At 58.5% G+C, this 27,884-nt stretch overlaps 1 protein-coding gene across 2 annotated transcripts; it reads left to right on the forward strand.

The window, feature by feature from the left end:
- The first annotated feature begins 261 nt into the window (after positions 1 to 261).
- CYB5R3 (cytochrome b5 reductase 3) lies at positions 262 to 27,871 on the forward strand. 2 transcript variants are annotated; one of them, XM_044778405.2, is made up of 9 exons: positions 262 to 3,302; positions 10,675 to 10,806; positions 14,016 to 14,088; positions 14,458 to 14,564; positions 16,805 to 16,934; positions 17,425 to 17,508; positions 17,729 to 17,814; positions 22,507 to 22,606; positions 26,693 to 27,871. In XM_044778405.2, the coding sequence occupies exons 1-9, from the start codon at positions 3,282 to 3,284 to the stop codon at positions 26,863 to 26,865; spliced, it is 906 nt and encodes a 301-aa protein (XP_044634340.1). In that variant the 5' UTR covers positions 262 to 3,281; the 3' UTR covers positions 26,866 to 27,871. The 2 variants fall into 2 exon arrangements, with proteins under 2 accessions (XP_044634340.1, XP_070362878.1); XM_070506777.1 differs by lacking the exon at positions 262 to 3,302 and adding an exon at positions 4,738 to 5,432.
- The last annotated feature ends 13 nt before the right edge of the window (positions 27,872 to 27,884 follow it).

The raw sequence follows: 27,884 nt of genomic DNA on the forward strand, positions 1-27,884 counted from the left end.
TAATTTCCACTACATTTAGAATTTATGTAAGTGCTTACTTTAAGCCAATTAAACGGAGCCCTTAATTTTGGCCATACCATCCAGAGGTAAAATATCACACACATGTGACATACATATAGACATATAGACCAGTTATGAATCCAAATTTTGTTTTGAGCCTTTTTACTAATATTTGTGGAGAAAACATTTAAGATGCTAGATTTTTTGGCAAGGGCACGCTTATGGCTGTTTTTTCCTTTTTCCCTTTTTTTTTCTTCAGTCTTAGGAATTAGTGATGGGCTAGGTAGTCCCCAGAGGATTTGCAAGCTCTCTGAGAGAAGGGAAATGGGTGGAAGCGGAACCACCTCTAGAGCTGCTTTTCCAGCCTTACAAGGATTTCCCGAGGACGGTTGCTGTTGATTGCTCAGAAACTGGGTTGCAACTCAAATGACATTCTAGGTTGATCTACCTGTCCAACGACATCACTAAGGCACAGAGAAACCCCTCAAGTTTTCTCCATGATGCAGTTTCTAGGGCATAACCCATCCAATTGAAAGTGTTTCCAATTAGTTAAAATGCACCCAACGGGTGAGTCTCTGGGTATGCTTGGGGTGTTCCCCATGGCAGTAAAGCCAGTGTCCAACTGACAGCTGCTGGAGAAGGGTGCAGAGCCCGACTGCAGCCATCAATATAGTTAAAAGATTTAGTCAAATCCCGCTCAGCCCGGGCACTTAGTCCCTGAGCCAGCACAAGGCGAGCCAGGGAGGCAAGAGGCAAAGGCCTAGAGCTGGCTGGGGGCTGGGGCTCCCAGCACCAGGGTTGAGAGTTAAGTCCCTGGCAAAAGGGTTTCAAGTTTTCAATTTTTTTTTTTTAAAGATTTTATTTTTTCCTTTTTCTCCCCAAAGCCCCCCGGTACATAGTTGTGTATTCTTCGTTGTGGGTTCTTCTAGTTGTGGCATGTGGGACGCTGCCTCAGCGTGGTCTGATGAGCAGTGCCATGTCCGCGCCCAGGATTCGAACTAACGAAACACTGGGCCGCCTGCAGCGGAGCGCGCGAACTTAACCACTCGGCCACGGGGCCAGCCCCCCCAAGTTTTCAATTTTACAGAAGGTCCAGGTTCTGCTCAGGTCCAGCCTGACCTTAACCTCAACTTGGTGACAACAGAGGAGATGACAAACGAGACAGACAAAGAAAGGAAAAGAAGAGATCAGGCCTCGCCCTCATGGCCTCTTCCCAAGGGTTATCAAGGGTCACACAAACCCAGCAGGACAGTTCGCAGAATAAATCACAGGTCTCCTATCTGCACAACTGACTCACTAGGCGCCCAAAATACTCAACGAGTCAACTGCAAAGAGAGGGCACCCAAGTTAGGGTTGCCGGGGGATCAGGCCCAGAAATCAGAGTGGGGGCTCCCAGGGGTGCAGCCTTTGACTCTTTAAAGATGTCTTTGTTTCTCGGTTGCAAAGCTCAAAAGGAACCCAAAATGGTCACTGTAACTTTAAGAGAGACAAAAGAAAAGGGTCCATTACCTTGAAATCCCCCCTGAGCCTAGGGCAGCATCCTACCCATTGGTCCTCCTGTGGGGTTCCTATAGCAAGGGGTGACAGGGTGTCCCCTGCATTGCATCCCTGTATATCTTCCCTATTATGCCTGGCAGTAATAGGTGCCTGGTGAATGGTCCCAGAAATAAAAGAAGAATAGAGAAAAACAGTGAAGAATTTTCTGCAGGTCTGGGGGACATTCTACCCAATTGCGTCCTGGAGCCATTCTCCCAAGAAGGGGTTCCCATACTCAACCGAAGGTTAGAGTTTGCTACTTTCCTTGAACCGGAGTCCTGATTGGGACTTTCCCATGTCTCAGAGTGTGGTCAGGAGCCAGAGAGAGGGATCCCAATCCAGCCTTAGGAAAAGAAGCCTGCCACGGGAGTCTTGGAGATTGGCGACCATCTAATGACTTAAGTGGTGGACCGGTGCCCATGTAAAATTTATATATTAGAGACAGGATTAGGAAGGAATGGATAAATTCATTCTTCATCACCCTCGGGCTTAAGGCACTAATTCTCTTTGGGCTGATGCCATGTTTCGCCCCATAGAGTAGCCATGGGCAGCAAACGTGGATTCACACAGCTGTCCGAGAAGGTTCTCGATGAAGAAGTGCTTTTAGCTCTATCCTTGAAAAAGAGGAAGGCACAAGGAAGAAAAGTGCACTTACCAGAACTTTAGCTCACAAGCCAGTGAAGCAAGATCCCAGTACAGGCCCCCAGAAGAAATGATGTGGGCTCGGCGAGCCAAGGAAGCGAAAGAAAGATTTCTTGGACTCTCAAGGTCTGGTAGTAGAGCTCCTTTACTCAGAGACTAGCATGGAGGAGCATGGGGACAGGGCCCGTGGGCAGTGAAGAGCTGCAAACACGGGTTGAGAGTAGGGCTAAATTTATAAGGCATAGGTATGTGAGTTATTTCTTTACAAGACAAAAGAAAGATCACGTAAAAAAGTCATTAAAATGGTATCAGTGCAGGTGGGGTCTGGGTTATTGGGCGGTCCTATAACTTTGGATATGAATCAGGTCGGATCAGGTCAGGACGTCCTATGCTTCCCGGAGGATGATGCAGATCGGTCTGTGGGGCAGGACGCCTTGGGCTTCTCTCCCTGGGGCAGCCTTGATCCTCATCAGGAAGACCACGGGGGGGCGGCCTGGAGAGGGGGTCACGGCAGGCTCTGAAGAGGGGACGTTTGACCTGATACCCAAACACTAAGCAAGGGCTGGCCCTCAGGCAGCTGGGGACAGTATTCCAGAGACAGGGAAGGACATGTTCAAAGGCCTGGAGATGGGACCAAGCTGAGCAGCTTCAGGAACAAGAAGACCTTGTGGGGGCGCAGCAACGAGCTCAACAAAGCGATTTGAGGTCAGGCCAGGCGCGGCTGCAGCGAAGTTTCCGGATTTTATTTTACATCCCATGGCTGGAGGGCGCTCTCTTCTTCCCTTTATGGTGGTAAACGAGGCCCAGAAGGGGCCAGCATCCCACCGGAGGCCACAAAGAGGGCCGGAGTCCAGCCGCGGGCTCCTGGGGCGACACTGCCCGCGGGCCCCCACTCAGGGCGCATCTAGCGAGCGCCCAGGGTCACCTGCCAGGCGCGGGACCCCCCAGCTGCATTTCCCGGGCGGAAGCGGCTCGGCCTCCGCCCCGGCGCACGCCGACTGGCCGCTCGGGCCCCGCCCTCCTCCGGGTGACGTGCGGGGGGCGGGCCTGGGTGCGGCGGCGGCGGCGGCGGCGGCGGGGAGCGAGCGCAGCGCGGCGGCACCATGGGGGCTCAGCTGAGCACGGTAGGCGGCGGGGGCGCAGGGGACCCGGGCGCAGGGGAGCGCGGGGGGCGCGGGACCCGACCCCACCCCGCCCGCCGTCCCGCTCTCCGGGCCGGGCGTGCCCCGCGGGCGCCGGGATTCACGCCCTGGCCTCTGTCGCCGCTGCGCAGCCGTCCTGCCCGCGGGGCGTGCGGGAGGCGGCCGCCGGGGCGCACGGGCATGCGGCGCCCCGCCCCCGGTCCCGGCCGAGAGAGCGCAGGGGTGTGAGCGTGAGTGAGTGTGAGAGCGTGATCAGGAAAGCTTGTGTGTGACAGCGTGTGCGAGGGAGAGCGAGTGGATGTGGCTTGTGAGTGTGTCCGAGCCAGTGTGAGTGAGTGAAATGTGCATGTGTGTGTGAATGCATATGAGGTTGTGAGAGTGCAAGGGTGTGTGACTGTGGATATGTGAAGTGTGAGTGTGCATGAGAGTATGAGTGAGTATGAGTGTGTTAGTGTGTATGTGTGTTGAGTGAGGATGTGAGACTGAGCGAGATTGTGTGGGAGTACCTGTGAGTGTGAGAATGTGGGAGTGTGTGCGTGTGTGGTGTCGTTCGATGGTGGGGTTTTCATGCCCCTTTGAGCCAGGCGGCAGCCGGGGCCCTGTCAGTGCTGGCGTGTCCCAGCGCCAGGCTGCGGCTGTCCGGGGCCGCACTCTTAAGCTGACACCTTGCCAGGCAGCTGCCCTTCGCCCCGTTTTGCAGGTGAAATGCAACTCAGACTTGGCCACAGTTCTGCAGCTGGCCGAGCCTGAACTTGTGGGGCTCCAGAATCCACTGTCATGTTGTCACTTTTGGGTCCTCCCCAGGGCCGCCCCCCCTCCCCCCTAGGCCCACCTCCTCCGTCCAGTTTCTCAAAAGCCACAGGGTGGGGCTGGAGGCTTATGCTCCGCCTGGAGGCTGTAGCCAGAGGGCAGCCCCCAGCCCCGACTCTGGTCCCCTGGTGCTGGCTGGGCGTGGGGAGGGCTGGCACTGGGAGGACTAGGCCCAGGGCCTCTTGCCTCCTCCTCACCTCCACCTCCACGTCCACCCCAGGCGCCCGGGACGTGCAGGGCACCTGCCTCCCCCCTCTGCCTCTGTGAGGCTCCTCCTCGGGACGAGGCCAAAGGCCCCAGGGCCTGGCTGTTTGTTCGCAAACGCGAACGTGTGGCCCAGCCCAGGACTCTGGGGGACGTTCTGACCAAGGGGCAGCCTTGCCTGGGGTGAACCTGTGGGCATCACCCCAGCCTTGGTGTAAAGTCATGACCGCCTTCCCAGCGATTGCCTTCCTCCTTCAGTGCTTGACCCCCTGACCCCCACCCCTGCACTGTTTTCCCACGCTGATTTTCCCACACTTCTTACCTTCTAGCCCCGTGGATTGGGTTTGTCACTGCGTCCCCAGCATGTGGCTGCTCCGTACGTGTTTGCTGAGCAGCCCGGGCCCTTGCGGCCCTCTGTGAGGGGCAGAGCCCTGTCTGGGAGGCGGGAGACCTTCACCAACTCCCTGGCCTCCACAGTCCAAGGGGTGGGCCGGGAATGCCCCTTTTCTGTGGGCCCTGCTGGGATCCCGCGACCCCGTAACAGACCCAGCCGGGCCTCCTGGTGTAGGTGCTCCCTGCGGTCTGCGGGAGGCTGGCTTGCCTCCGGGCACAAGGATTCTTATCTGGGGCGTGCAGGCTCCGAGGGACGCCTCTTCCCACACTCCCTGGGGCCCACCAACAGCTTGGCGCTTGAGTCTGCCAGCCACCTGGAGGGAGCGTTGGGGGCTTGGCGGGCCATTCTGGACTCTGGCTCCCGTGCCCGCAGCGCAGCTGTGAGTGGCTCTGGGCCCTGACAGGCTGTCACCATCACAGGTAGAGTCCAGGGCTTTCCCACAACCCCTGGCAGCCCCGTGCCCAGTCCACGGCCTGGATCCCCAGCCCCTGGAAGCAGGGCCGTGTCTCCCCTGCAGAGGGCAGCTCTGCTGTCCACCTGCCCCTCCTCCCAGCTTCCCTTCCCCCACGGTTCCAAGCCAGGAGCCCCCCGTTGCAGAACTTCCTCCACTCCCTCCCACTTCCTCCCACTTCCGGAGAAGGGGACCAGGAGGGAGGTGGACGCTCAGATCCCAGTGGGACAGCTGGAGGGAGGGCGGCGAGCAGGTAAGCCTCAACACAGGCAGCTGTACCTGGGGGGCCAGGCCTTCCAGCTGGGGGGTCCTGGCAGGTCCCTCTGCCCCCCTGCACCTGACCTAGGCAGAGCCTGTGCCAGGTCCCAGTGGGGAGCTCCAGAGGGTGAGCAGCTGGGCAGGGTGCCCTGTGGGGAGGAGCAGGGCTCCCTAGCCCCTCAGCTGTGCTGGGAGAGCTGGGGGCTTTCTGGAGACACCCTGGGACCCTGGAACCCGTCTCCGTCTGCTCCTGTGTTATCAGAGGCGAGGAAAGGCAGGGGGTGGGTTCCCTGGTGGCGCAGAGGACGGGCAGCAGATCAAGGCCTGGGAGACAGCTGTCCCCTAGACCCCCTGGGTGGCTGGGGTGAGGTCGTGTGTGTGTACACGAGCCGCACAGCTGAGGAGGAGCTGGGGCGAGGCCTTGGCCTCAGCCATCTGCCTCCTGTTTACTCGGTCCACTGCTTGCAGGGGTGGGAGTGGTGCTGTGGACTGGGAGGGCGAGCAGAGCCACCCCATCCCCAAGTCGTGGGAAGAGGGCATCCTCCCCCCGAGAGTCTGGGAAAGCCTCTGACTTTGTGCAGACGAAGCCTTCCTTCCCCCACTGCACCTGGCCGTGTGTACACCCTTTGCTCTGCCTGGGTCTGTCTCCCCTCCTGGCTCGAGCTCCTCAGGGGCGGGGACCGCTGGCCTGTGTCCCCCACACCCAGCATGGGCCCTGGCCCAGGTGCGCCCACTGGGGTTTGTGGCCTGAAGGACTGACTGACAGTGAGGGTCTACCCACAGCTGCTCCCCAGATAGCAATTTGTACATATACAAAGGCCCCTCTGCTCTCTCCATGGCCAGATGGTGTCCACGGGCGCAGAGAGGCAGCATGGGACCGTGGCTCAGTGCACAGACTCTATTCCTGGGTTCAAATCTTGGCCCTTGGGCCCGGTCTGTCACCCAAGCCTCGGTTTCCTCACCTGAAATGGGGGTGTAACAGCTCCTGGCTCCCAGGCTTGAGGATTACGGGAGATAATACGAGCAGAGAGGCTGTACCTTCTCTGCCTAGCCGTGTTGTTGGGAGGAGGGGCTGGAAGAAAGGCCACTGCATTTATCAGCTGCCCACGTGAGCAGCTCCTTCCAGCAGTGGCTCCACCCCCCCCCCCCCCCCACACACACACCTCTGGGAGGCAGGGGTGCCCAGCAGGTAGGGAAACAGCCCGGAAGCCAGGTTGCTAGCCTGCCTCTGCCTGTGGCCTGTGCTCTGTGGAGGGCCATGGGTTAAGACGGACAGGATGAGCCAGGCCCCACCCTCACCCCGGAGGGATCTCGCCTCTTGCCCTGGTTCTTGAAACTTCCAGACAAAATAAAGAATCAGAGAGAGACTAGAGTCTGGGGGCTTGTTGTCCCCTCACTGATTTGTCCATAAGCATTTGTTGAAGGTCCCTGCTCTGAGTGCTGGGGATGCAGTAGTGGGGAGACACACGGGTCCCCTGCCCTCCTGTGGCTTCTGCTCCGGGGCCTGCCGTTCCTTGTTGGCCGTGACTAGGCGTGGGGAGCTGGCCCAGCCTTTGCAGCCCAGGGCTGGCATCCAGGGCCTGAAATGAGATCCAGGATGGGTGAAATGCCACATGGTGCCCAGAACTTGGCAGGTGCTGGTTACAGAGGCAGGAGGCCAGAGACCCCTGCTGTGTGGCCCTGGGCTGGGGGGCTGCACTGGGCCGGCTCCTGTGGGCCTTCTCTTCAGACCCATCGGTCACATACTGGGGGCCCAAGAGGCGAGGCCTTGGCTGCACCCGGCGGAGGCCCTGCCTGGAAGAGAGGCACATTGTTCTGAGCCCAACAAAGGGCCTGTAACCACAGCCAGAGCGGGGGAACTGGAAGCTGCTGGGCTGGTTTCGGGGGCAGAGGCCAGGCCTGGCATGGCATCCTGGTGCCTCTGCCCTCTGTCACTTGGGTGTTGCATCTCCGGGTGGTAGGATCCCCACGAGGTGGGAGGGAAGCTCCTGCATGGGCACACACATTCCCCGGGCTATAGACCCCGTGTGACCCAGCCCTCTCCGTCTCATCTCACGTGCCAGCTCCTCTGGGAGGTGGTGGACAGTGACTCTCACCTTCCTTCTATAGATGAGAACATCTAGGCTCAGAGAGGCCTCAGATCTCAGCCAGAGGGCCCTCCTCAGTTTGATAGAGAGTGGGACGTCCTGGCAGGACTTCCAGGAAGAGGAGAGCAGCAGGGCTGGGCGTTGAGAGGTGAGGGTCATCTCACCCAGCCCTGAATAGGGCAGGGGCACCTTCCAGGTCTGTGTTCTGCAGAATACATTACCTCAAGAGGCCCACAAAGGAAGCACAAAGGGCCCTGTGCAAGCAAGGAACTTGGCTCTGAGCTTCCTGGCAGCCAAGGCAAAAAGGGGAACTTGTAGGGTTGTGATAAGAAGAACATACGTGGTCGTCTGCTGAGAGAACTAAAGTCAAGGGAAGTATGGTAGGCAGGGTAGTAGACAAGCTTCTTGGGAACCAGTTTTTGAGAACCAATGTTCTGTGTGAACTTTTCATTCTCAACCTTGCTATTTGAACCACCAGTGTGGGCTCCTCCTCCTCACTTTATTTTGAAATAATTTCAAACTTACAATGAAGTTGCAAGAATGTGTAAAGAGCTCTTGTATACTCTTCACCCAGATGGACCAAATGTCAACATTTACTATATTTCTTTATTATTTGTGTTTGTATATTAAAAAAATTTTTCTCAACTATTTAAGAGTAAGTTACACATACGATGCCCTTTGGCCCCTAAGTACTTAAGTGTCCGTCTCCTAAGAACAACAACGTTCTTTGCCCAACTGCAGGACAACGAGCAGATCCGGAAAGGGGTGGTGATAAGCGCCGTTGGCTAGCCCACGGCCCTGAGTTGGTGTTTCCCCACTTGTCTCGGTATCGTCCTTTGTAGCTGGTTTTTTCCTGGCCCAGGGTCTGATCCACAACCACACGCTGCATTCACTTGCTCTGTCTCTGTGGCCTGTGTGTTAGTGTCCTAGAGCTGCGTAAAAATTACCATGAACTCGGTGGCGTAAAACAGCGGAGTTGATTCTCTCACGGGTCTGGGGGCCGGAAGTCTGGGTCAAGGTGTGGGCAGGTGGCGCTCTCTGGACGTCTAGGGGACGGTCCTCCCTGGCTCTTCCCGCTTCTGGTGGCTGACGGCAGTCCTCGGCCTCCTTGGCTTGTGGCCACACCGCTGTAGCCTCTGCCTCTGTCTCTGCATGGCGGTCGCCTCTGTCCCCTCTCCTCTCTTGTAAGGCCTCTTGTGGGATTTGGGGCCCACCTGGGTAACCCAGGATGATCTCGTCTCAAGATCCTTGGTGTAAGTGTGTCTGCAAAGACCCTTTTCCAAGTCAGGTCACATTCCCAGGACCTGCGTGGACATGTCTTGAGGGGCCCCCATTCAGCCCACCAGAGCCTCCTTTGTTCTGGGCCAGTTTGCTGACCTTCTGTTGTTTCTGGTGGCGTTGACACTTTGGGGTTGTCGTGGCTGTGTTCCTCGAGAATGGCCCTCCGTCTTTCCTCGTGGCTAGAGGCAGGTCGTGTGCTCCTGAAGAAGCCCCCAGGCAGCGCAGCCCTTCTGGCATCGCGTCGGGAGTGCGCAGTGTCGGGGGGCCCCTCTCCTGTGCTGCTCGCAGGTTGGGGTGGGGGTCTGCGGGGTCTCCACTGTAGGCTTGTGCCGAGCCGTCTTGAGGCCATTCCTGTTTTCTTCCCGGTCTCACGTGTCGTCCAGATAGTGGAGGCTGCCCGGGCCTGACTTCCGCGTGGCCACGGGGTAGCTGCCGAGTGTCAGGTACCCTGTGGGGTCGGGGCTGCTGGGGCCCAGCCTGGGTTAGGCGCTCTCATGGCCTTTGTCCGTCTTCACGCCCCAGGGCGTGTGGCTTACGGTCCCCATTTCACAGCTGGGGAACAGCTCAGAGAGGCTGAGGGTTTTGCTCAGGGACAGAAACAGCTAGAAAGGGCAGAAGGCTGGTGGTCTTTCTTTGCAAGGGCGTCCTCTCCGGGGGCACCCTAAGCAAGGAGCTCTGGCCATGGGATTCGGGTCTTCTCTGTTTTTAAAAAATCCAGACCACCTCTTAGGGTCTTTGTGAGGCTGAGATGTGGGGGCAGGGGCTGGCAAGGAGGGTGTCTCAGGGCCACACAGGAGGCTGAGCATGGGCCTGAGGTTTGAGAGCATGACTGGGGAGGCAGGTGGACTCAGGTTCCAATCACAGCTCCCCACCTGCTGGCTGTGTGACCACAGGTGAGTTGCTTCACCTCTCTGAGCTGTTGCCTCTTCTATAAAGTGGTGGTGATGGCAGTGCCTACCTCATAGGGCTGTTGAGGGGTTAACACTTGTGCAGGGCTCAGCTTCGGGGGACCTTGCCGATCACCTGGTCTAGTTCAGTTCAGAGAGGGGAAGGGACTTGCCCAGGGTCACACAGCCAGCAAGGAGCAGAGCTTCCCAGTGCCCAGCTCAGTGCCTTAGCTGCCTGTCATGCCTAGAGGCAGAACCTCAGGGCTCAGGGGTTTGTTTGTCTAAATAGAGCTAACACTTGACATCACTTAATAGAGCCTTGGAGATTGACTAAAGGAAGGAAGGCAGGGAGCACGGATACACAGTGCTCAAGATTAAACATCATTATTCATGACATTTACTCTGAGTTTCCTGGCAGCCAAAGTGAAAAGGGACATGTACTCAGTTATGTAGCTTTCTTTCTTTCTTTCTTTCTTTTTTTTTCAGGAAGATTGACCCTTAGCTAACATCTGCCGCCAATCCTCCTCTTTTTGCTAAGGAAGATTGGCCCTGTGAGCTAACATCTGTGCCAAGCTTCCTCTATTTTATATGTGGGATGCCTACCACAGCATGGCTTGATAAGCAACATGTGGGTCCATGCCCAGGATCCGAACCGGCGAACCCCCGGCCGCCAAAGCACAGCGCACAAACCCAACTCCTATGCCACTGGGCCAGCCCCTTCTTTGTCCCTGTTCCTCAGGGGAAATGGAGCTTTTCCAACAACTCAGTCATGTAGTGATGGGTTTCATGAGTCTCGTTTTTGTAGCTTCTCCCAGCCAGTGCCAAAATGGGGTTCCCAGGATGAGGACGGTGGGGAGAGAGCCTTTTCGGCAGAGGGGACAGCCTGGAGGTGTGAACCAACTGGTGTGTTTGGGGGAAGGGCAGGTGGCAGGCCCCTCGCTGTGCGTGTGCTGACCTCGTGCGTCTGTCCCTGTCATTTCAGTTGGGCCACGTGGTCCTCTCCCCGGTCTGGTTCCTCTACAGTCTGCTCATGAAGCTGTTCCAGCGCTCCAGGCCGGCCATCACCCTCGAGAACCCGGACATCAAGTACCCGCTGCGGCTCATCGACAAGGAGGTGAGTGCTGGGGCCTCGTGGGGTCACAGAGGTGGCCCCCAGAGGCACACCTTTCCCCTTGCCAGCCTGGCATCTACTATGTGGTCAGGGCGGGGTTTCCCTCTGAAGTAGGTCCTATCATCTGCCCATTTTGCAGATGGGGAAAGCGAGGTGATACCTCTTTCTAAGGCTCCCAGTAAGTGGCAGAGGGATTGGAACCCAGATCTCTGACCACAGAGCCCGTTCTCTGAACCACACTCACTAGCCCACAGGAGGTCGGGGGGGGGCACCTCTCTGGACTTTAGGGTCCAATGCCCATTTAGCAGATGGGAAAACAGAGGGCAAGAGAGGAGTTAGGGGCATTTGAGGTCACATGTGACTTAGGAGTGGAACCAGGACTCAGGCCCAGACCTCCTGGTGGTCCCCAGTGCCATCCCTGAAGATAAGGGACCCCCTACCCCAACCCCAGGTCATCTACTCTGGGCCTGGCGTTTATAGGGCCTGCACGTCCTCTGCATCTGTGCAGTTGCCCGTGGGGCTCCGGCTGCCCCGGCCCAGAGGCTCGCTCCTGCCCCCTTGCTTGGCACTTGTCCTTTTCAGACCTCTGATCCTGATTTTAACCCGTCCTCTCCCTCCTCTGACCTCCGGTACTCTCCCTCTTCACAGCCCCTCCCTGTGCTATTTCTGGCCACTCGCAGCTGCCTCTGGAGGGGTGTGACAGGGAAAACTGAGTCATGGAGCAGAGCAAGTCGCCTGCCCGAGTCCCCACCCGGGCTCCACGCGAGTCTCGAGTCTCCCCGGCTCAGAGCCAGGGCTTCCTGCAACTGGTGGGATGTGTGTCTGTAATTGTACCAGGAGTTCATAGAAAAGTCAAAAACTGGGCTGAGGCCAAAAAAGAAATCACCGCTTCCCAGAGGAGACCACGCTTAATCCTTTCAATATGATTTATACCCAATTTTCTTTTCCTGTAATGAGATCATAATGTTTTGCATCCTTTTCCTTTTTAAAAGTTCTTTTTCTCTGTTGTTATTGGTATTTAATTCCAGCAGTAATGTGTGATTTATCTGTGCCCACTATAAAAATTCTGTCTGTGAAGCATGAATGTTCCCTCCCATCCCCCTGTGTGGAGGGTCCCTCACCCCGTCAGCGTGAGCCCTTTCTGGGTGTCCCATTCGTGTTTACATGACGTGTGAGGTTCAGGGGTCTATAGCTTCTCTTTCTTGATAACCGGATTTTTTTACCCGGCCACACAACATGGACAGCTCTTCATGTCTAACCCAAAGCTGCATCATTATTTTTATTTATTTATTTATATATATATATATTTTTTTTTTTTGAGGAAGATTAGCCCTGAGCTAACTGCTGCCAATCCTATTCTTTTTGCTGAGGAAGATTGGCCCTGAGCTAACATCCATGCCCATCTTCCTCCACTTTCTATGTGGGATGCCTACCACAGCATGGCTTGCCAAGTGGTGCCCTGTCTGTACCCGGGATCCAAACCAGTGAACCCCGGGCTGCTGAAGCGGAACGTGCGAACTTAACCGCTGCACCACCGGGCCGGCCCCCCAAAGCTGCTGCATTATTTTTGATGACTGTCTAGTATTTCATCATAGGGATGTCCCACAGTGGACCCTCCAGGCCCCTTGGAGCATGTGGCAAATGTGCTCGCAGTTAAATCTTTGACCCCCTGCCCTTGAGCCCAGGGGTGGCTTTGTGGGGTCAGCAGGTGGGCCTGCTTTTTAGTACTTCCGCTGTGCTCCACCACTGGCACAGGGAGGGGCCCCTGCCACCTGCCCTGCATCTCTGAACTGGACTGGACCAGGTGGTCCGCAGGGTCTGCCCGAAGTTCTGAGCGTCTCCGACTCGGATTGTCACTGCCAGCAGCCTCCTGGATGCTGGCTCCACGTGGGCCCCGCACAGGTGTGACCCCAGGCCATCCGCTGGGCGCTGCTGGGACTTATCTGGCACAGTACTTATGAGTGTCTTTCCTTCATTTCTGTTCTTCCTCCAAAAATTGTCCAGCCTGTGGGTTTCTGACCTTGAGCCCCAGACCCGTCCATAATCCTGGAATCCACTCCCAGGAGGCCTTGGGGCTCTGTGTGCCCAGAATGCAAAGGCTTCCAGAGGAGGCAGCTGCCGTCCTGGGCTGTTGGGACAGGCCTGCTGGCCACTAGCAAGCCCTGTGTCCTGAGTAGTGGCTGGGCGCTGTCTTTCCGGAGATCCAGGCCACCTGCCTCTGCTCTCACACTTCGGCAACGTTCACAGTGATGCCCGGTCCCGTTGGAGAAGTCTGTTATCCCTCCTCCAAGTGATAACGCTGTCCAGCAGTGAACCTTGCAGGTCCTCCTGTGCTGTGCACAGTGCCTGCCTTCTGAAGGCCCCTCCATACCCGCACCGGCTGCACCTAGGTGCAGGGGAGACCCCAGAGGGGCCTGCTGGGGCCAGGTCAGGAGTCAGGGCACTGGGTTCGGCTCCCAGCTCTGACCACAGCTCGCTGCCCAACACCGGCCTCCCCTGACCTCAGTTTAAGATGCCTCGTGGGGATTTGGGGGCCTAAGTCTTGGCTCCTTCCTTAGCCCACCCTGGCTCTTAACCAGCCGCTGCTCCACCCGGGACGGGAAACGGCCCCACCCTCCCACCCATTGACCACGTCAGGGTGCCCACTCCATACAGGCTAGAGGCCTGGCTTTGGGCTCTCGGCCGCGGCCAGGCCCAGGACGTCTCAGCAGTGGAGGCTGCCACGCCTCACGCCTCGTGCAGCCCAGCGAGAGTCACAGTGCCCTGCTTCTCAGGCCTTTCAGTGTAGTGACTTCTAGAGCCCTGCTCTGGAGTCCCAGGCCTGGGCACATGGGGCCTCATCCCAGCTCTGCCCCTAGCCTGCCAGCCCAGTCCCCAAGTGTCCACCCAAGGCTGCTGGTCAAGCTGATGGCAGTGGTGGATCCCTCCCTCCCACTTCTGAAATTTTCTGTGCTGTCTGGCATCTTTCCTTTGGGATCCTGAGTTCACTCCCCATTCTGACCACATTGCTCTGTGGCCCTGGGTAGGTCACTGGCCCTCTCTGGGCCAGCAAGAGCAGAGGCACACCTAGCGTGTGCAGGTTTTACATCCACATGTGGAGTCAGCGTCACTTTTCTCTACGACACTCCGGGGCACTGGGGACGGGTGGGGACTCTGAGGTCTGGTGGCCCCTCTGCCCTGGGTGCCCTCTGACAGCTCGGGCCTCATTGCAGATCGTCAGCCATGACACCCGGCGGTTTCGCTTTGCCCTGCCGTCGCCCCAGCACATCCTGGGCCTCCCCGTCGGTGAGTGTGACCCTGACCCAGCCCAAATGGAGCTAGGGGCTAGCTCAGAGAGGGGGGGCCTTTGTGCTTCAACTAGGGAGAGCAGGGAAGGCTTCAAGGAGGAGGTGGCAGCCACTCTGGGCCTTTGAGGGTAAGTGTCAGAATGAGAAGGGAAGCGTCCTGGTGTCCTGGGCAGTGGCACCAGCATGACCAAGGATTGAAGGCAGGAAGCTGGGATGGGATGGGAGTCCCTGTCGGGGACGGGGGTGCGGTGGGAGCTGAGGCCAGGCCAGGCTTTGAGTGCTGGCGGGGCACAGGGCAGAGGGTTGACAGGACCCCGTGGACCCTGCAGAGATAGCCCGTGGCCCAGTCACCCCTCGCCTCCTGCAGGCCAGCACATCTACCTCTCGGCTCGAATCGATGGAAACCTGGTCATTCGGCCCTACACGCCCGTCTCCAGCGATGATGACAAGGGCTTCGTGGACCTGGTCATCAAGGTGAGGCCTCGGGGGCAGGGGTGACCACGTCACAGCCCAGTCCCCGTGGGCCCACGCACCCCACAACCTGGTCTCTGAAGGTCCCATGCTCGCTTGTGCCTGGTCTCTGAGTGAATGGCAAATCGCAGTCTACCAGCAAAAGCCCAGTGTCGGGGCCTCGGCAGAGGGCAGGGCCTGGGGTTCGGGCTGAGGGCGGGTCCCCTGCAGAAGAGGAGCTGGGAGGCCAACTGGCTCGTGCAGGGCTCACTCCCGCTCCGACCGGCATGGCCCAGGAAGCTGGGCGCCTGCACCATGGCCTGGGGCAGCCCGCGCCACTCCATTGAGCTGCAGGGTCTCTGTGACCCTATGCGTCCTTTTCTGAGCTGGTTTCCCTGAGAAACATCCCCAGGCCCAGAGGGCGAGCAGTGTGAGGAGCTCCAAGGGTGTTGTCTGGGGAGCGGGGGCGAGGGGCCTCCTGGGATCCGTTATGGTTGGGGGTGGGTGCATGCCATGGACAAGATGCAGCCCTTAGAAGCAACAGACCAGAGAGACACAGCACAGCCAGCAAGGATCTTAGAAAACATCATGCTGGGCGGATGGAGAAATGACAACTGCAGCCCGGGACACTTTTATGAAAATTAGACACACAGGCTTCACAGCAGCCATCCAAATTCTCTGATTACATGTCCAACACGTGTGCACCAGCCCTGACCCTGGGCCTGGGGTGTTGGAGACCGTCCCCAGGCAAGGCCCAAACCCCCACGGCCACCCTGGCTCTGTGCCCCTGGGGACCAGGCTTACAGTCCTAACTCCACTGCTTGGGCCCCCAGGGCCCCCTCTCTGGGCCCTTCTTTGGGGGAGGGAAAGAGGCAGAGACCCCCACTGAAGCTAATAGGGTCCTGGGGCAGGTGCTGGGTCTGTGAGGGCAGGAAGGGAGCTGGGCCTGTCGGTCGCTTCTTAGCTTGGTGTCATTTAGGCCCCATGCTGGGTGCCCAGGCCAGGCCTTGGGAGCCTGTCTTTGGCTGGAGAGTGGATAGTGAACGCATGTCGCACAAAGGTCAGTGCCTGCTCCAGGGTACTGAGCACCTGGAACTGGCACCAGCGCTGGGCAGGGGTGCGGTGACAAGAGCTGCTCCCCTGAGCAGGCTGTGGTGAGGTGAGAGCCGGCAGCTGAGGAACCATTGGCCAGTTGGAGAGGGAGGGGAAGGCCCTTCCAGGTGCAGAGGCCCTTAGGTCAGAAGGAGCCTTGAAGACTGAGGCGGCCGAGGGGCCCTGGCTCTAGGGGATGGGGCTCGAGGGGACGAGGGGTGGGAGAGGTCGGGGGCCAGGCAGGGCCCTGGAGGACCCATAAGGTGGCGGCTTTGTCCAGAAGCAAAGGGCAGGTGGTGAGAGTTGAGCCCCTGTTCTTGCTGCACTCGCTCCAGCCAGATCTGGAGGAGGTGGGTGGGGATTCAAGGAGAGAATAAAAAACTCACGATGACCAGGCCCCTCCTGGCTTGGAGACCTTGCTGCCCCCCATTGGCTCTGGATAAAGGTCAGAGTCCTGGCCTGGGGCATGGTGTGCTCTGCCCGCCTCTCCCTCTCCCCGCTTCCCCCTTACACACAGGCACCTCCCCTGTGCTGTAGCCACAATGAGCTCCCCGCTTGTCCCCCCCACCGACCCTGCCCCCGGCCGCCTGGCCTTCGCACACTCCGTCCCTCCCAGCACCTTCCCCCGTCTCTGCCCATCAATCTGCCTGCCCTTCGAGGCCCAGCACAGATGCCCCCAGTGCAGCCCTCCCAGCCCTGGGAGGCAGGGAGCTGCTCCCCCTCCGTCTGCCCGTCCCTTTGGAAGAGGCTTGCAGCACTTCCCTTTTTCCAAAGCTGGAATCCCAAAGGGCACAGGGAAGGGAGTTGTTCCAAGAGCAGCGTGTTTATGGCAGCACAAAATGGAAAGAATGGGACATCCACTGGAGGGGTGTGGCTGAACCAACTTCCGCAGCCTTTGCTGCGCTCACAGTGTTGGAGTCTCCCATTGGAGACGGTTCTTGGTGGAACATTAACACATCCAGCCCTTGGGTCCCTCGCGCACCAGGCTGACGCTTTGTGTTCCAAGGCGGTGTTCGGGGAGGGCAGACTCTTGGGGGGACGGGACACAGAAGTGTAAGTTTCCATGGTGGATGGGGCACTCTGGAGAAGGAGGCGCTTCCTTCCCGCGGTGGCCCAGAGCCTACCCGTCGGCCCTGGAACCGGTGGCTGAGGACCGTGGGTGTGTCTTGCAGGTTTACTTCAAAGACACCCATCCTAAGTTTCCCGCTGGAGGGAAGATGTCCCAGTACCTGGAAAACATGAAGATCGGAGACACCATTGAGTTCCGGGGCCCGAACGGGCTGCTGGTCTACCAGGGCAAAGGTGATTCGGGTTGGAATCCCTTGGGGACGCAGCAGGCGTGGGGGGCGCTGGCTGCAGGTCCCGACTCCACTGCTGTCTGGATGGGGCCTCCTTTGGGTGAGCCACTTCCTCTCTGGGGCCTCAGTTTCCCCAGCTGTCTAGGGGATAAGCTGGCCAGCGTAGAGGCTGCAGACTGGCTCCCCTTGGGGGCCAGATCTGGCCCACAGACCAGCTTTGTTTGGCTGAAAACACATAAGCCAAAGGGTGGAGCTGGCACGCCTGCTCTCCAGCCTCTCTGCTGCCCCCCACGCCTCACCCTGGTGTTCCCCTCGGTGTTTGAGTTGGTCCTGGTATCGCCACCTTCCCATCCTCTCCCTCACCCCAACTGGCAGAGGTTGTCTGGTGGCCGCCAGCCTCTCAGACCCCTGAAGCAGGGGCAGTTTCTCCAGCCCGTCGGACCCCAAGCAGGGCCCGTTTGAGAGCTGGGCCTCCCCCCTTCTCCTCTCCCCAGGAAAGTTTGCCATCCGTCCAGACAAGAAGTCCAGCCCCGTCATCAAGACGGTGAAGTGTGTCGGCATGATCGCAGGAGGAACGGGTATGTGGACTCCGTAGCCCGTCGCTGGGTCCCCAGCGGGCAGATGTCACGGGTCAGCATCAGGGCGTGGGACGGGGCGTGGATTACCAGTGACTGTGAGCTCCCCGAGGTCTGGAGCCCAGGCCAGCTGTCCTGGCGCCTCTCCCCCCGGGTGCCTGCCTGGCGCCGGGCCTGTGTGTGCCGCGGGTGCTCAGTCCGCGTGTTGGCCACTGTTTTGCAGGCATCACCCCGATGCTGCAGGTGATCCGCGCCATCATGAAGGACCCGGACGACCACACCGTGTGCCACCTGCTCTTTGCCAACCAGGTCAGTGGGCATGCCAGTTCCTGCTGAGAGGGGCGCAGGGCCTGGCACAGCTCTGCTCAAGGGTCCGTGTGGCTCTCTGGAGATGCTTGGGACGGCCGAAATGCGAGGCTGCTCTGAGCCGTGCGTGGGCAGCCTTCGCAGCCACGGGCGTGAGTCGGCCTTTCGGTCCAGAGCCCGGAGCGTCCAACCTGATGCCGTGGGGCGGGGAGGGCAAGGCCTGGAGCACCCCCACCCTGAGATTTGCTCCCCTGGCTGCTGCCCCAGAACCTCGGAGTGCCCTTCCCCACAAGCAGCTTCTGGCACCCACCAGTGCAGTGGGAAGAACGCTGGCCTGGGCCAGCCTGGGGACACAGGGGCCACTCCTGTGGATGAGCTGCTGAGAGATGTCTGAGCTCGGGGCGTTAGGGCAGGGGTGGGCCTGGTCTCCCTGATGCGGATTGCATGGCCTCCTCCCCATCCCTGCTGCCTGCCTGCCCTGGCCTGCTGTGTTCCCTTGGACAAGTCACTTTTCCTCTCTGGGCTTTGCTCCCTCACTGTGGAATGAGCTGATGAAGCAAGGTCATCAGATGGGTCTTTCCAGGCTCAGTGTTTCCTGGCTCAATATGTGGTCTTGTAAAGTGACGCCCCTTTGGGAGGAAGCCAAGATGAGACACCCACCCCTCCCAACAGTGTGGGGGCCACACCCGGGTCCCCTGCGCCTCAGATGTGCTGTAGGTCAGCTTGCCCTGGGGCCACCTGGCTGAGGCTGTGCACCTTCCGTCCTTGAGGAGACTGAGTCCAGAGGGGAGGGGCTCGCCTGAGGTCCTTGGAGGAGCGTCCTCAGCTCCCGCACAGCTGCCAAAATCTGCCCTGAGGACACCGAGGTGGCCTCGACTAGGCCCCGGGGTGGGTGGGAAGAGCCGGACGTTCCAGCTGGCTGTGGGCCGGGCGGGCTGGTGGTGCTTGCTGGGTCTCTGGAGCCCGGCGGCCCTCTGTCGTCATCACAGGGCATCTTTGTGCCCATCAGCCCGTTCCCCCGGGGGGTGGACTCACCCCGCATTGCGGCTCTGAACACGGAGGCCCAGGGAGGCCGGGACCTCCTTGTCTCACAGGCGGCGGTGGAACCAGAACACGTGTTATGAAAAATAACTATATTTTAGAAAATGTTGTTTTATTTTACATTTTTGCGAACCTTTGTGATGTTAGCATGATAGAAGCAGCCAGCTTCCATCTCCGTGTCTGCGTTCGGTCGGTGCAGATCCCGCGTCACGGAGCCTCTGGAGGTTCGGCCACGCGCCCGTGGGGAGCGAGAGTGAAAAATGCAAATACAGTCTCAGTGTCACGTGACCATCGTTTTGACCCCCACGGGCCCTCTGAAGGTCTCGGGGACCCCGGGGGTCTGCAGGCCACTCTGAGAACTGCTGCTTTGCTCCAGTCAGGTCGTGGCCCCTCCCTCCTTCCCTCCAGTGACTTCGGTGCCTGTCTTTGATGGGGGACCACCCCCCTGGGGCTGCAGCCCTTCCATTTCCTCATCTGCCGCGTGGGGTGATGGGGTCCCTGCCTCTTGGATGGTTGTGAGGATTCAGACATGAGACACACCTCGGCCTTGGAGGGGGGCCTTAACATTTCAGAGACATGCCTTCTTCCTGGAGAGACCCGTGTGGAGCCGGAAACAGGCAGGGCTGAGGGTGGGCGACCAAGTCGGGGAAGCCCCCAGCCTCCACCTAAAGGATGCTAGGCTTTCCAGGAGGGCGCGAGAGAGGCTGGACCAACAGTGAGATGTGCCTGGTGCTTGGACGGGGGACTCCACGCTCTAAAGGTGCTGGTTCTTTCTAAAGTAGGACTCAGATTCCCAGTGGGCTATTTTTCCCCCTTTGATATGACAAAATGATGCAAAATGGTCTGGGAGACAAAGTATACATGCACAGCCAAGAAAGTTTTGAAAAAGAAGAGTAACAAGGATCAGCACACTGGCTGTTAAGACTAAAAAGTGTCAGGGATGAAAACGATGTGGTTCTAGAGGCACACCCGAGACCTGGGCTTACTAGACTTACTGCACTTCTGGGTAACACAATGCAAAGTCTAGACTGTGCTGGAACATTCTAGAACATGTGGCTGTTTCATTGAAATTAAGATTAAGTAAAATTTAAAATTCACTTCCCCAGTCTCACTAGCCACACTTCAGGGGTTCCATAGCCACGTGCGGCCAGTGGTTATTGTATTGGGTAACACTGGAACATTCCTGTCACTGCAGAAAGTTCTGGCGAACAGCGCTGGCCTAGAAACAGACCCAAGGATATGTGAGACTTTGCCTGTGATGCAGGTGACATCTCAAACCTCAGGAGAGAGGTGAAAAGGAGGTTTGGGTTAGTTTCTAGGCATTTGGGAAAAACTGAATAGATCCCTACTTTATTTTATAGTGAAATGAAGTTTGGGTTAAAGATGTGCATGTCAAAAAATGAAGCTTTGAAAGTACTGGGTGAGCATTTTTGTTGGAAGTGTTGTTGAATGAATGCATGAGGACAGTCAGTCTGATCAAGGCACCACGGGAGCCAGCCCGCAGAGGAAAAGTCTGATGGCGTCATCTGCTTAAAAATGCCACGCTCCTCTGGAAGAACAAACACTGTAAATGAGGCAGAAAGATAAATAACTGGGGGGAAAGCGTACAGTGTGTCACCAATAAAAAATATCTTTAATATAAAAAATTTTTACAAACTAAGAAGAGAAGATACATTTGGAGCCAGTGACAAACTTGTTTTCTATTAATAATAAAAAATACATCCCACAACTAGAAGGACGTGCAACTAAGATATACAACTGTGTACAGGGGGGGTTTGGGGAGATAAAGCAGAAAGAAAAAAATTAAAAAAATAAATAAAGCATGAGATTTACTCTCCTTCAGTCTAACTGCCAAAGATTAAACTGTCATTACCGAGTGCTGGCAGGCGGGTGGGAAGGTGGACCCTCTGGGGCGTGCTGCTGGCGTGCAAATTGGTGTGAGCTGTCTGGGGAATAAACTGGCTGCGTGTGTCAACACGTTGACCATGTGGAATTTTCTACTGCGAATTCCACTTCCTTAAATTTATCCTTAGGAATTGGGCGGGCAGGGAGGGTGGTCAGAGGTGTTGTTTATGAAGGAGGATGTTCTGTTGGAAACAAATGTCCTCCAGCTGGGGACAGGTGGTCCCTTTGTCCAGCGCAAGCTGGGCAGCTAGTAAGGAAAGTGTTGGCACTTGGAGGCTGCTGTGTTCTTACCTGAAAAAAGCAGGTGGCAAGGTGGCATTCATGGTTTGATCTTATTTTATTAAAAAAAAGGGAAAGTATACCTTGTTATTAGGGAAAGGAATCTGAAAGATACGCAGTGAAATCTTAATGGCCTTCTCGCTGAAGAGCTCCAGGTGATTCTTGTTTTCTTCCGTGTTTTCTGGGTTTTTCCCCAGAGCTCGTCCAACCTGAGCCCTTCCTGTCCTCACCCCATCGGAGCAGGAGGGCCCTGGGCCCCGCCTTGGAAATGGGAAACCCTGTCGACACCCCTCTCTGGGACGGGGCGGTGGCCTGTGCTTCCCGCCTGGAGGGGAGCACCGAGGAGCCAGGCCTGGGTCCAGTGAGGATGGAGACACAGCACGGGCTGTCTCTGTCCCTCCTGTTCTCAGCATGGCGCCCACTGTGCCGTGGGGACTTGGGGAATATTAATCGCTGTGGCTTTGAACTGCCCGTCCTCTCCCGCCCGCCCTACGGCTGCAACTCGGCCCCTGGCCGTCCCCCTTGCCGAGGGTGCTGAGGCGCTGCTGGCCGTGTGGGGTGGGCGCCACTCCCGCACTAGGGAGCAGAGAGGGCGCATCTCCGCTTGCCTGCTGCCCTGCCCCAGCCTGGGGGCTCAGAGAGGTACGTGAGCTGGTGACCTCTTCTGGTTGCCAGAGCTCCTTTGCCCCCAGTTTCATAACAGTCCCACGAGGTCAGTCACGCTGCCCACTAGCCCGAGGAACCCTGTCTGTGGGTGACCTGCAAACACATAGGGCAAAGGCCTGTGGTCAGAGATGGAAAGAGGGGGCGTGTTGGGAGCAGATCACTGATGCCCCCTGGGGAGTCTAGGAAAGCTTCCTGGAGGAAGTGACACCGGGCTGAGCCCTACAGGACCATGTGGGGCTGGCCAGGTGAAGACGTGGGGCGGAGAGTGGGGGGCTGTGAGCCATGCAGAGGGGTGAGTGTGGGCATGGCTGCGTGAGGGGCAGATGTGATCCGGGGGGAAGTGTCTGTATTTCCTGATGGATGGAAGTACAGCCTGAGACGCCGGAATGTGAAAAGACTTGTCCGAGGGATGAGGGTGGAGAACCGTGGTGCTTTTTACTGAACTATTCGTTATTCCAAGTCCCCCAGCCACCCCTGGGGGGACGCTTATTAATGTTCGGTGTACTTCCTTCCGTCTTTCTCTTCTGTTCTGCCGTCGAGCGCCCCGTCTTCATTTTGTTTTCTGGTTCGTCCGCTGTTGTCGTATTGCGCGTGTCAGCATCCGTTTGCTAGCTCCGTCTGTGGTGACCCTCTTCGGCGGCGGCTTTGATCCGCTCCTCAGGCAGGAGGAGGACGGAGGGCGGGAGCACGGCTTTCCTGGAAGCTCGGCTAGGCGGGTGGCCCACGGGTGGGTGGGATGATGAGTGTCTCCAAGGGCAGTCCCTGCCGCCATCCCCCTGACAGCTTGGCCCTGTCCCCCCCCAGACCGAGAAGGACATCCTGCTGCGGCCTGAGCTGGAGGAGCTGAGGAACGAGCATTCTGCACGCTTCAAGCTCTGGTACACGGTGGACAAAGCCCCTGAAGGTGAGAGAGGGACGCCCAGGCCGGCCGGGCTTGGGGGGCACCAGCCCACAGCTCCCCTGTGCTCACGTGGTCTCCTTGGGTGCTCACTGTGGCCCTGTGATGGGGGTGAGAGGGAGGAAGGAGGGATCAGAGAGGGGAAGTAAGTGCCCCACGTCACACAGCTGGAAAGTGCCAGAGCTGGGGCCAGAACCCATAGGGCCCGAGGCCATCCCCCAGCTGCACTGCTCTCCACGGGACAAAGCAGGCGGCCTTCTCCCCTTGGGCTGGGGCTCCGTCTGGGGCAGCTTTCCAGGGCCAGTGCTGGGGGTGGGCTGGTTGTTCCCACTTTGTAGTTTGTAGCCTGAAGGGCAGCTGTTTTCTCTCTGGTCATCAGCCCGGGGGGGAGGGGGCTGACATATGATTACCCTCCTTCTGCCTGTCCAGGTGTTTAAGCAGTTTGCCAGAGTCTCGTAGGAGGCAGTGAGTGAGGCTGCTCCCAAACGTGAAACAGGGTTGCCCTCTGGGAGCTAAACTCTACTTCAGTCTCCTGCCTTGGGTAGATGTAGACACAAGAAATACCTGAATTTCTTCTTCACTGTGAGGAAAGCAGCAGCTCAGGCTTCTTGGTAGATAATAGGAGTGTGTTTGGCTTCCAGGTCGGGAGAACAGACTATAGGGAGGGGTGGGGACTGTGGTGAATTGGAGGGCAGCTACCCCATCCAGAGGGGGCAGCCCCCTCACGGCTGCGGGCAGTCCTGCTATGCAGGATACAGCCCTGTGTGGCCAGGCCTTTCCGCTTCTCAGGGGAAGCTGAGGACCTGCATTTCCGTGGGAAATTTCTAAACATTAGAAACCAGACATTTTTGAAGCACCCCTGTGGGTGCATCCTGCTCTGCTTCCTGCTCCTCACAGAGCCCTGCAGTCCCCGGGGGACTTGGCCATGTGGTTCCCCCAGAAATGAGAGATGGGCTCTGGGGGCGCCCGTCTCATGGGCTGGGTCATCTGGGCCCACCCCTGAGCAGCCAGGTCCTGGGCCACCTGGGCCGACAGCCAGGCCAGGGCCTGGGCGGATTCAGGGACCTGACAGCTGTGTCCCGAGGCCTGTTCGGGACTGGCTGTCCTGGACCAGCCCATCTGAGCTAGGCAGGTCCCCTCCTGGCCGGCCCCTCCACCCTGTGTGCTCTGAAGCCCACCCGGGTCCTGAGTGGATAGTCTGCCGAGGGGAGGATGAATAGGACGTGGGTCTGGTGGTAAATTGTAGGGCAGAGGAGCAGGTGGTAAGTGAGGCCTGGGAAGCACAAAGTAGATCGGGAAGGGGGTCAGAGTGGAGGCCAGGCGCGGCTTCGGGGGTCAGCTGCTGTTTTCCTTCTGGTAAAAGAACATTTGTTTTGCACCCATGTCTCAATCACAGGGGGCACGAGAGGTGGGTTGGCTCTCTTCTGGGTCTAGTTTCTAATCGTGTGGTGGGATGGGCGCCTTAGCCACGGCCGGACCCTCCTGGGGACCTCCTGGCCTGGCAGGAGCCCCTCCCCGGTTGCCAGGAAGGCCCCCTGCCCGCAGTGGGGGTGGGGGGGGGTGATGCTGACCCCTCATGGTGGCAACACAAGACCAAAGGCTGCCTCCTAGGGACTGCTTTAACAAGAACAGTTAGCGGCCAGGGAGCAGTCTGCTGGGGTAATCTCCCAGCCTTTGACACTTACATTTATTATTACCCTGCCCCACCAGTCAATAGTTGAGGTGTTGTTATACCGTCAGGTATAAGCTGACATGCTAGATGCTGAGAAAGAAAATGGGGACAAGCCCCACGGCCGTTGTGGAGCTAAGCGAAGGAGCAGGGGCGGGGCCGGCTCACGTGGCCAATGCAGCTGACTGTGTTTCCCCGACAAAGTCGCCTTCAGTGCACGTAGAAAGCAAAATATACTGTCGAAGAAAATCCTTGTAAAATTGAGATGTCTTGTATACCTGCACACTTTATACACTGGCACGTACAGTTTAGTCCCATGTTACTTTTTACGAAATTCTTTCAGCTCTATTGTTCAGCTATAAAAATGTTATCTGTCTGTGCCCTGCCTTGTTCCAAAAGGGATTCTAGGCAGCTTACAGAGACTCAAAGGGTGAGTCAGAGTGGTACAAATGGAAAATGAGAGTGAAACAAAAACAAGGGCAGGGCCATAAAATGCAATCAGGAGTGAGGTTTGTACAAAAACATGGACTGTGCCACGGATGGGCCATGCCTATCACTCTGAGCTTCCCAGCAGCCAAAGTGAAAAGGGAGATGTGGTCAGTTTCTTAGCTCAGGGTCCATGAGGTAAAGATACCTCATTGCTCAGCACGGCAGACTCCTCCTGGTCCTGAGATGGGCTGGGACCCTCTTGGCCCCTCCCATGGGACCTCCTATAGAGTGGACATGGTGTGATGCAGTGAGCGTTAGCCATCTAGACGAGGTCCCTCGGTGACCTCCTCCTGACCTTGGCCTCCACAGCTGCGTTTCTATTGGTGTTAAGGGCTTAGCGGGCTCTTTCAGACTGTGAAAAACAGAGACAAGCCAGATAATCGGCTGCCTAGGGCTGGAGGGACTCAGGGGACAGGAAACCGTCCCCCAGCCTCAGCCAGGCCTGGTGGAGCGCTGGGCATCTCTGAGAGAGCCCGCATCCCTCCGTCCCCACCTCTGCCACTTCCACCTGCTCCTCGCACTCCTGCCAGCCCTGCCCCCTGCCCCCGGACCTCTGCCTGCAGCCTCTCTCTGACCACCCTCTTCCCCACTCCAGACCCAAGCTAGGGGATCTGCCTGGGTGGTCACCCCACCCATTGGCCAGAGCTCAGAGGCTGGTGGGGCTGGGCGCCCACAGTGGGAACAGGAGGTGGCCAGTGGTGGCTCCTCAGAGGGAGGGAGCACGGGGCAGGCGGCGGGCATCTGGCAGGTCCCTCTGTCTGTCCGCCCCTCTGGGGCTGAGTTCCCGCTGCGCTGCTCGGCACGGGGTCGTTAGGCCAGCGTGTGCCCTCAGTCCCCAGGTAGTGTTTGCCCCACGGAACATTAAAGAACCATGAGGGGACTCAGCTTCAGCCCAGGGTCCCCTCCTCGCTCACCCAGAGCTGGTCAGCTGGTTAGCAATACGTTCGAAAGAAGACAGGGAGGCCTTCTCTCACGCGGACCCTAACCCTGCGAGGCAGGCAGGCTGGTGAGTGGTGCCGGTTGCCCAGCAGATTGGAAGCCAGAGCTGGGGCCAGAGTGGGCGTCCATCTCCTTCCTCTCTTCTGCCCCCACGCAGCCCCCTGTCATCACAGCCCCTGTCTGACCCCTGCCAGCCCACGGTCCCCATTAACCCCCTTTGCGCCTGGGCTGGCTGGTCCCCTCTCCGAGCAGCCTCTCCTGGTGGGTCAGTCTCCGAGGGTCCCTGTGGACTAAAGCCTTCGCCAGCCTCCGGGTGCTGGACCTTCGCCATGCATGTGAAGGTCATGCAGCCAAGAGGTGTGACCTCACTGTCTCCAGGCTTCTCGACTGCTTCTTTGGGACACGTCCCTTTGTTCATTACTTACTGAGCAACAGCTGCAGGCCTGGCTCTCTAGGCCCTGGGGACACACTGTGGACCAGACACAGCTTCTCACGGCCGACCCCCTGCTGGGGAGAGAGTTAAGAGCGTGGCTCCTGGAGGCACTGGCGGTAGGGAATGTCACCTGACCAGCTTGGGGCTGGGCACTGGCTTGGGGACCTCTTGGACCTGGAGTTCATATCCAGCCGTGTCCATTGCCCCATTGTGCGACCTTGGACAACTCAACTCTGGGTTCTCTGGGCCTCAGTTTCCACATCTGTAAAATGGGATCAGTAGCCCCTGGCCTGTCCGCCCTGTCTGAGGGCCACATGGAGGCCAAATGGAAGTGAAAGGCTTGGCAAGCTGTGAAGTGTGTTGGGGCGCCCTGAAGGGCTGGCGTTTGTGTTCTGGGCGAGTTGGGCTGGCAGGGGCCCCGGGGCGGGGCGGGGCTTTGCTTCGGTCATGCTGCTCGTTCTTCACTGTTTGTGGATGGAAGAGAGGAGCACAGGGGCCGGGCTGTTGGGCAGATGGGCGGTCATCGGTCACACGTGGGCTGCCCTGGTCTCCCGCCCCGCAGCCTGGGACTATAGCCAGGGCTTCGTGAACGAGGAGATGATCCGGGACCACCTTCCGCCCCCGGAGGACGAGCCGCTGGTGCTGATGTGTGGACCGCCACCCATGATCCAGTACGCCTGCCTGCCCAACCTGGAGCGCGTGGGCCACCCCAAGGATCGCTGCTTCACCTTCTGAGGGCCGGGCCCTGGCCGCGCGCTTGCCCGCCCCGCATCCTCACTGGGCCCTGGCCTCACACCACCCCCCCTGCCGCCACTGTTGTTTCATGTCACTGTCCCCCACGTCTCCTGCCGCGGCCCCGGGTTCAGCCTGGCCTGCCCGTGTGCCTGGGGGGTCACCCAGCTGGGCTGGCCCCCGAGGGGCTCCTTTGGGAGCAGGGTTCTGTTACAGATGGGCCACCGCCACTGGCCACCTTCAGGGCAGGTTCCTGTTTGCCCCTCACTGGTTCTTACTGGTGATGCCTGGTCCTGGCCCTGGCTCCGGCCCTCTTCCCCACCCCCACACTACTGGGCCGAGGAGGCCAGCACCATGCCCCACCTCCCTCTCCCAGAGCAGACCACACTCTGGAAATAAACATGAAGGTACGGGCAGCCCAGAGCTGCGGGTGCCCGGGAGCCCCGGCCACCGCCTCGGGACCCTTGCCTGCCCCTCACGGCCAGGCCTCAGCACCTGACACTACATGACAGGTAACACCAAAAAGCCCTCTTGGCAGGGGCCGTGGGGGCGAGAGGCTGCCCCCACCCTGGGGCCCGGGCCGGCCCGGCCCGCAGGGAGCTTGGCTCTTCCTGGGGCTGGAGTGGGAGGAAGGGGCTGGCCAGGGGCCCCTCCAGCTGGCACCTGGGCCATCCCGAAACCTCAGCATTTCCCCCAGCACGCCCAGTGGGGCAGCCTCGGGAGTTGTGGGCTGTCAGCTCGGCAGCCTGACCCACCGCCTTGTGTCCCGGGCCGCAGTCCTGATGGCAGAGCTCAGACAACGTTTATTTGCTCCTCTGTCCCAAACGCCTGCTCCTGCTGCCCTTGCCCCCATCCGGGGAGATTCTGAGCAGAGCCTCTTGTCTGAGAGATGTTCTCAGCGGTCTCGACGTTGCCTTTAGACGACCGTGTGTCGGCCTCTTGCATATTGGCTTTTTTAGAGTCATTTATGAGCAGAAAAAACATTGAAGTAAAACTTTGCTAATATGAACCCTCTCCCGCTC

The sequence above is a fragment of the Equus asinus genome, chromosome 4, assembly GCF_041296235.1.
Source record: "Equus asinus isolate D_3611 breed Donkey chromosome 4, EquAss-T2T_v2, whole genome shotgun sequence".
Classification (NCBI taxonomy): domain Eukaryota; kingdom Metazoa; phylum Chordata; class Mammalia; order Perissodactyla; family Equidae; genus Equus; species Equus asinus.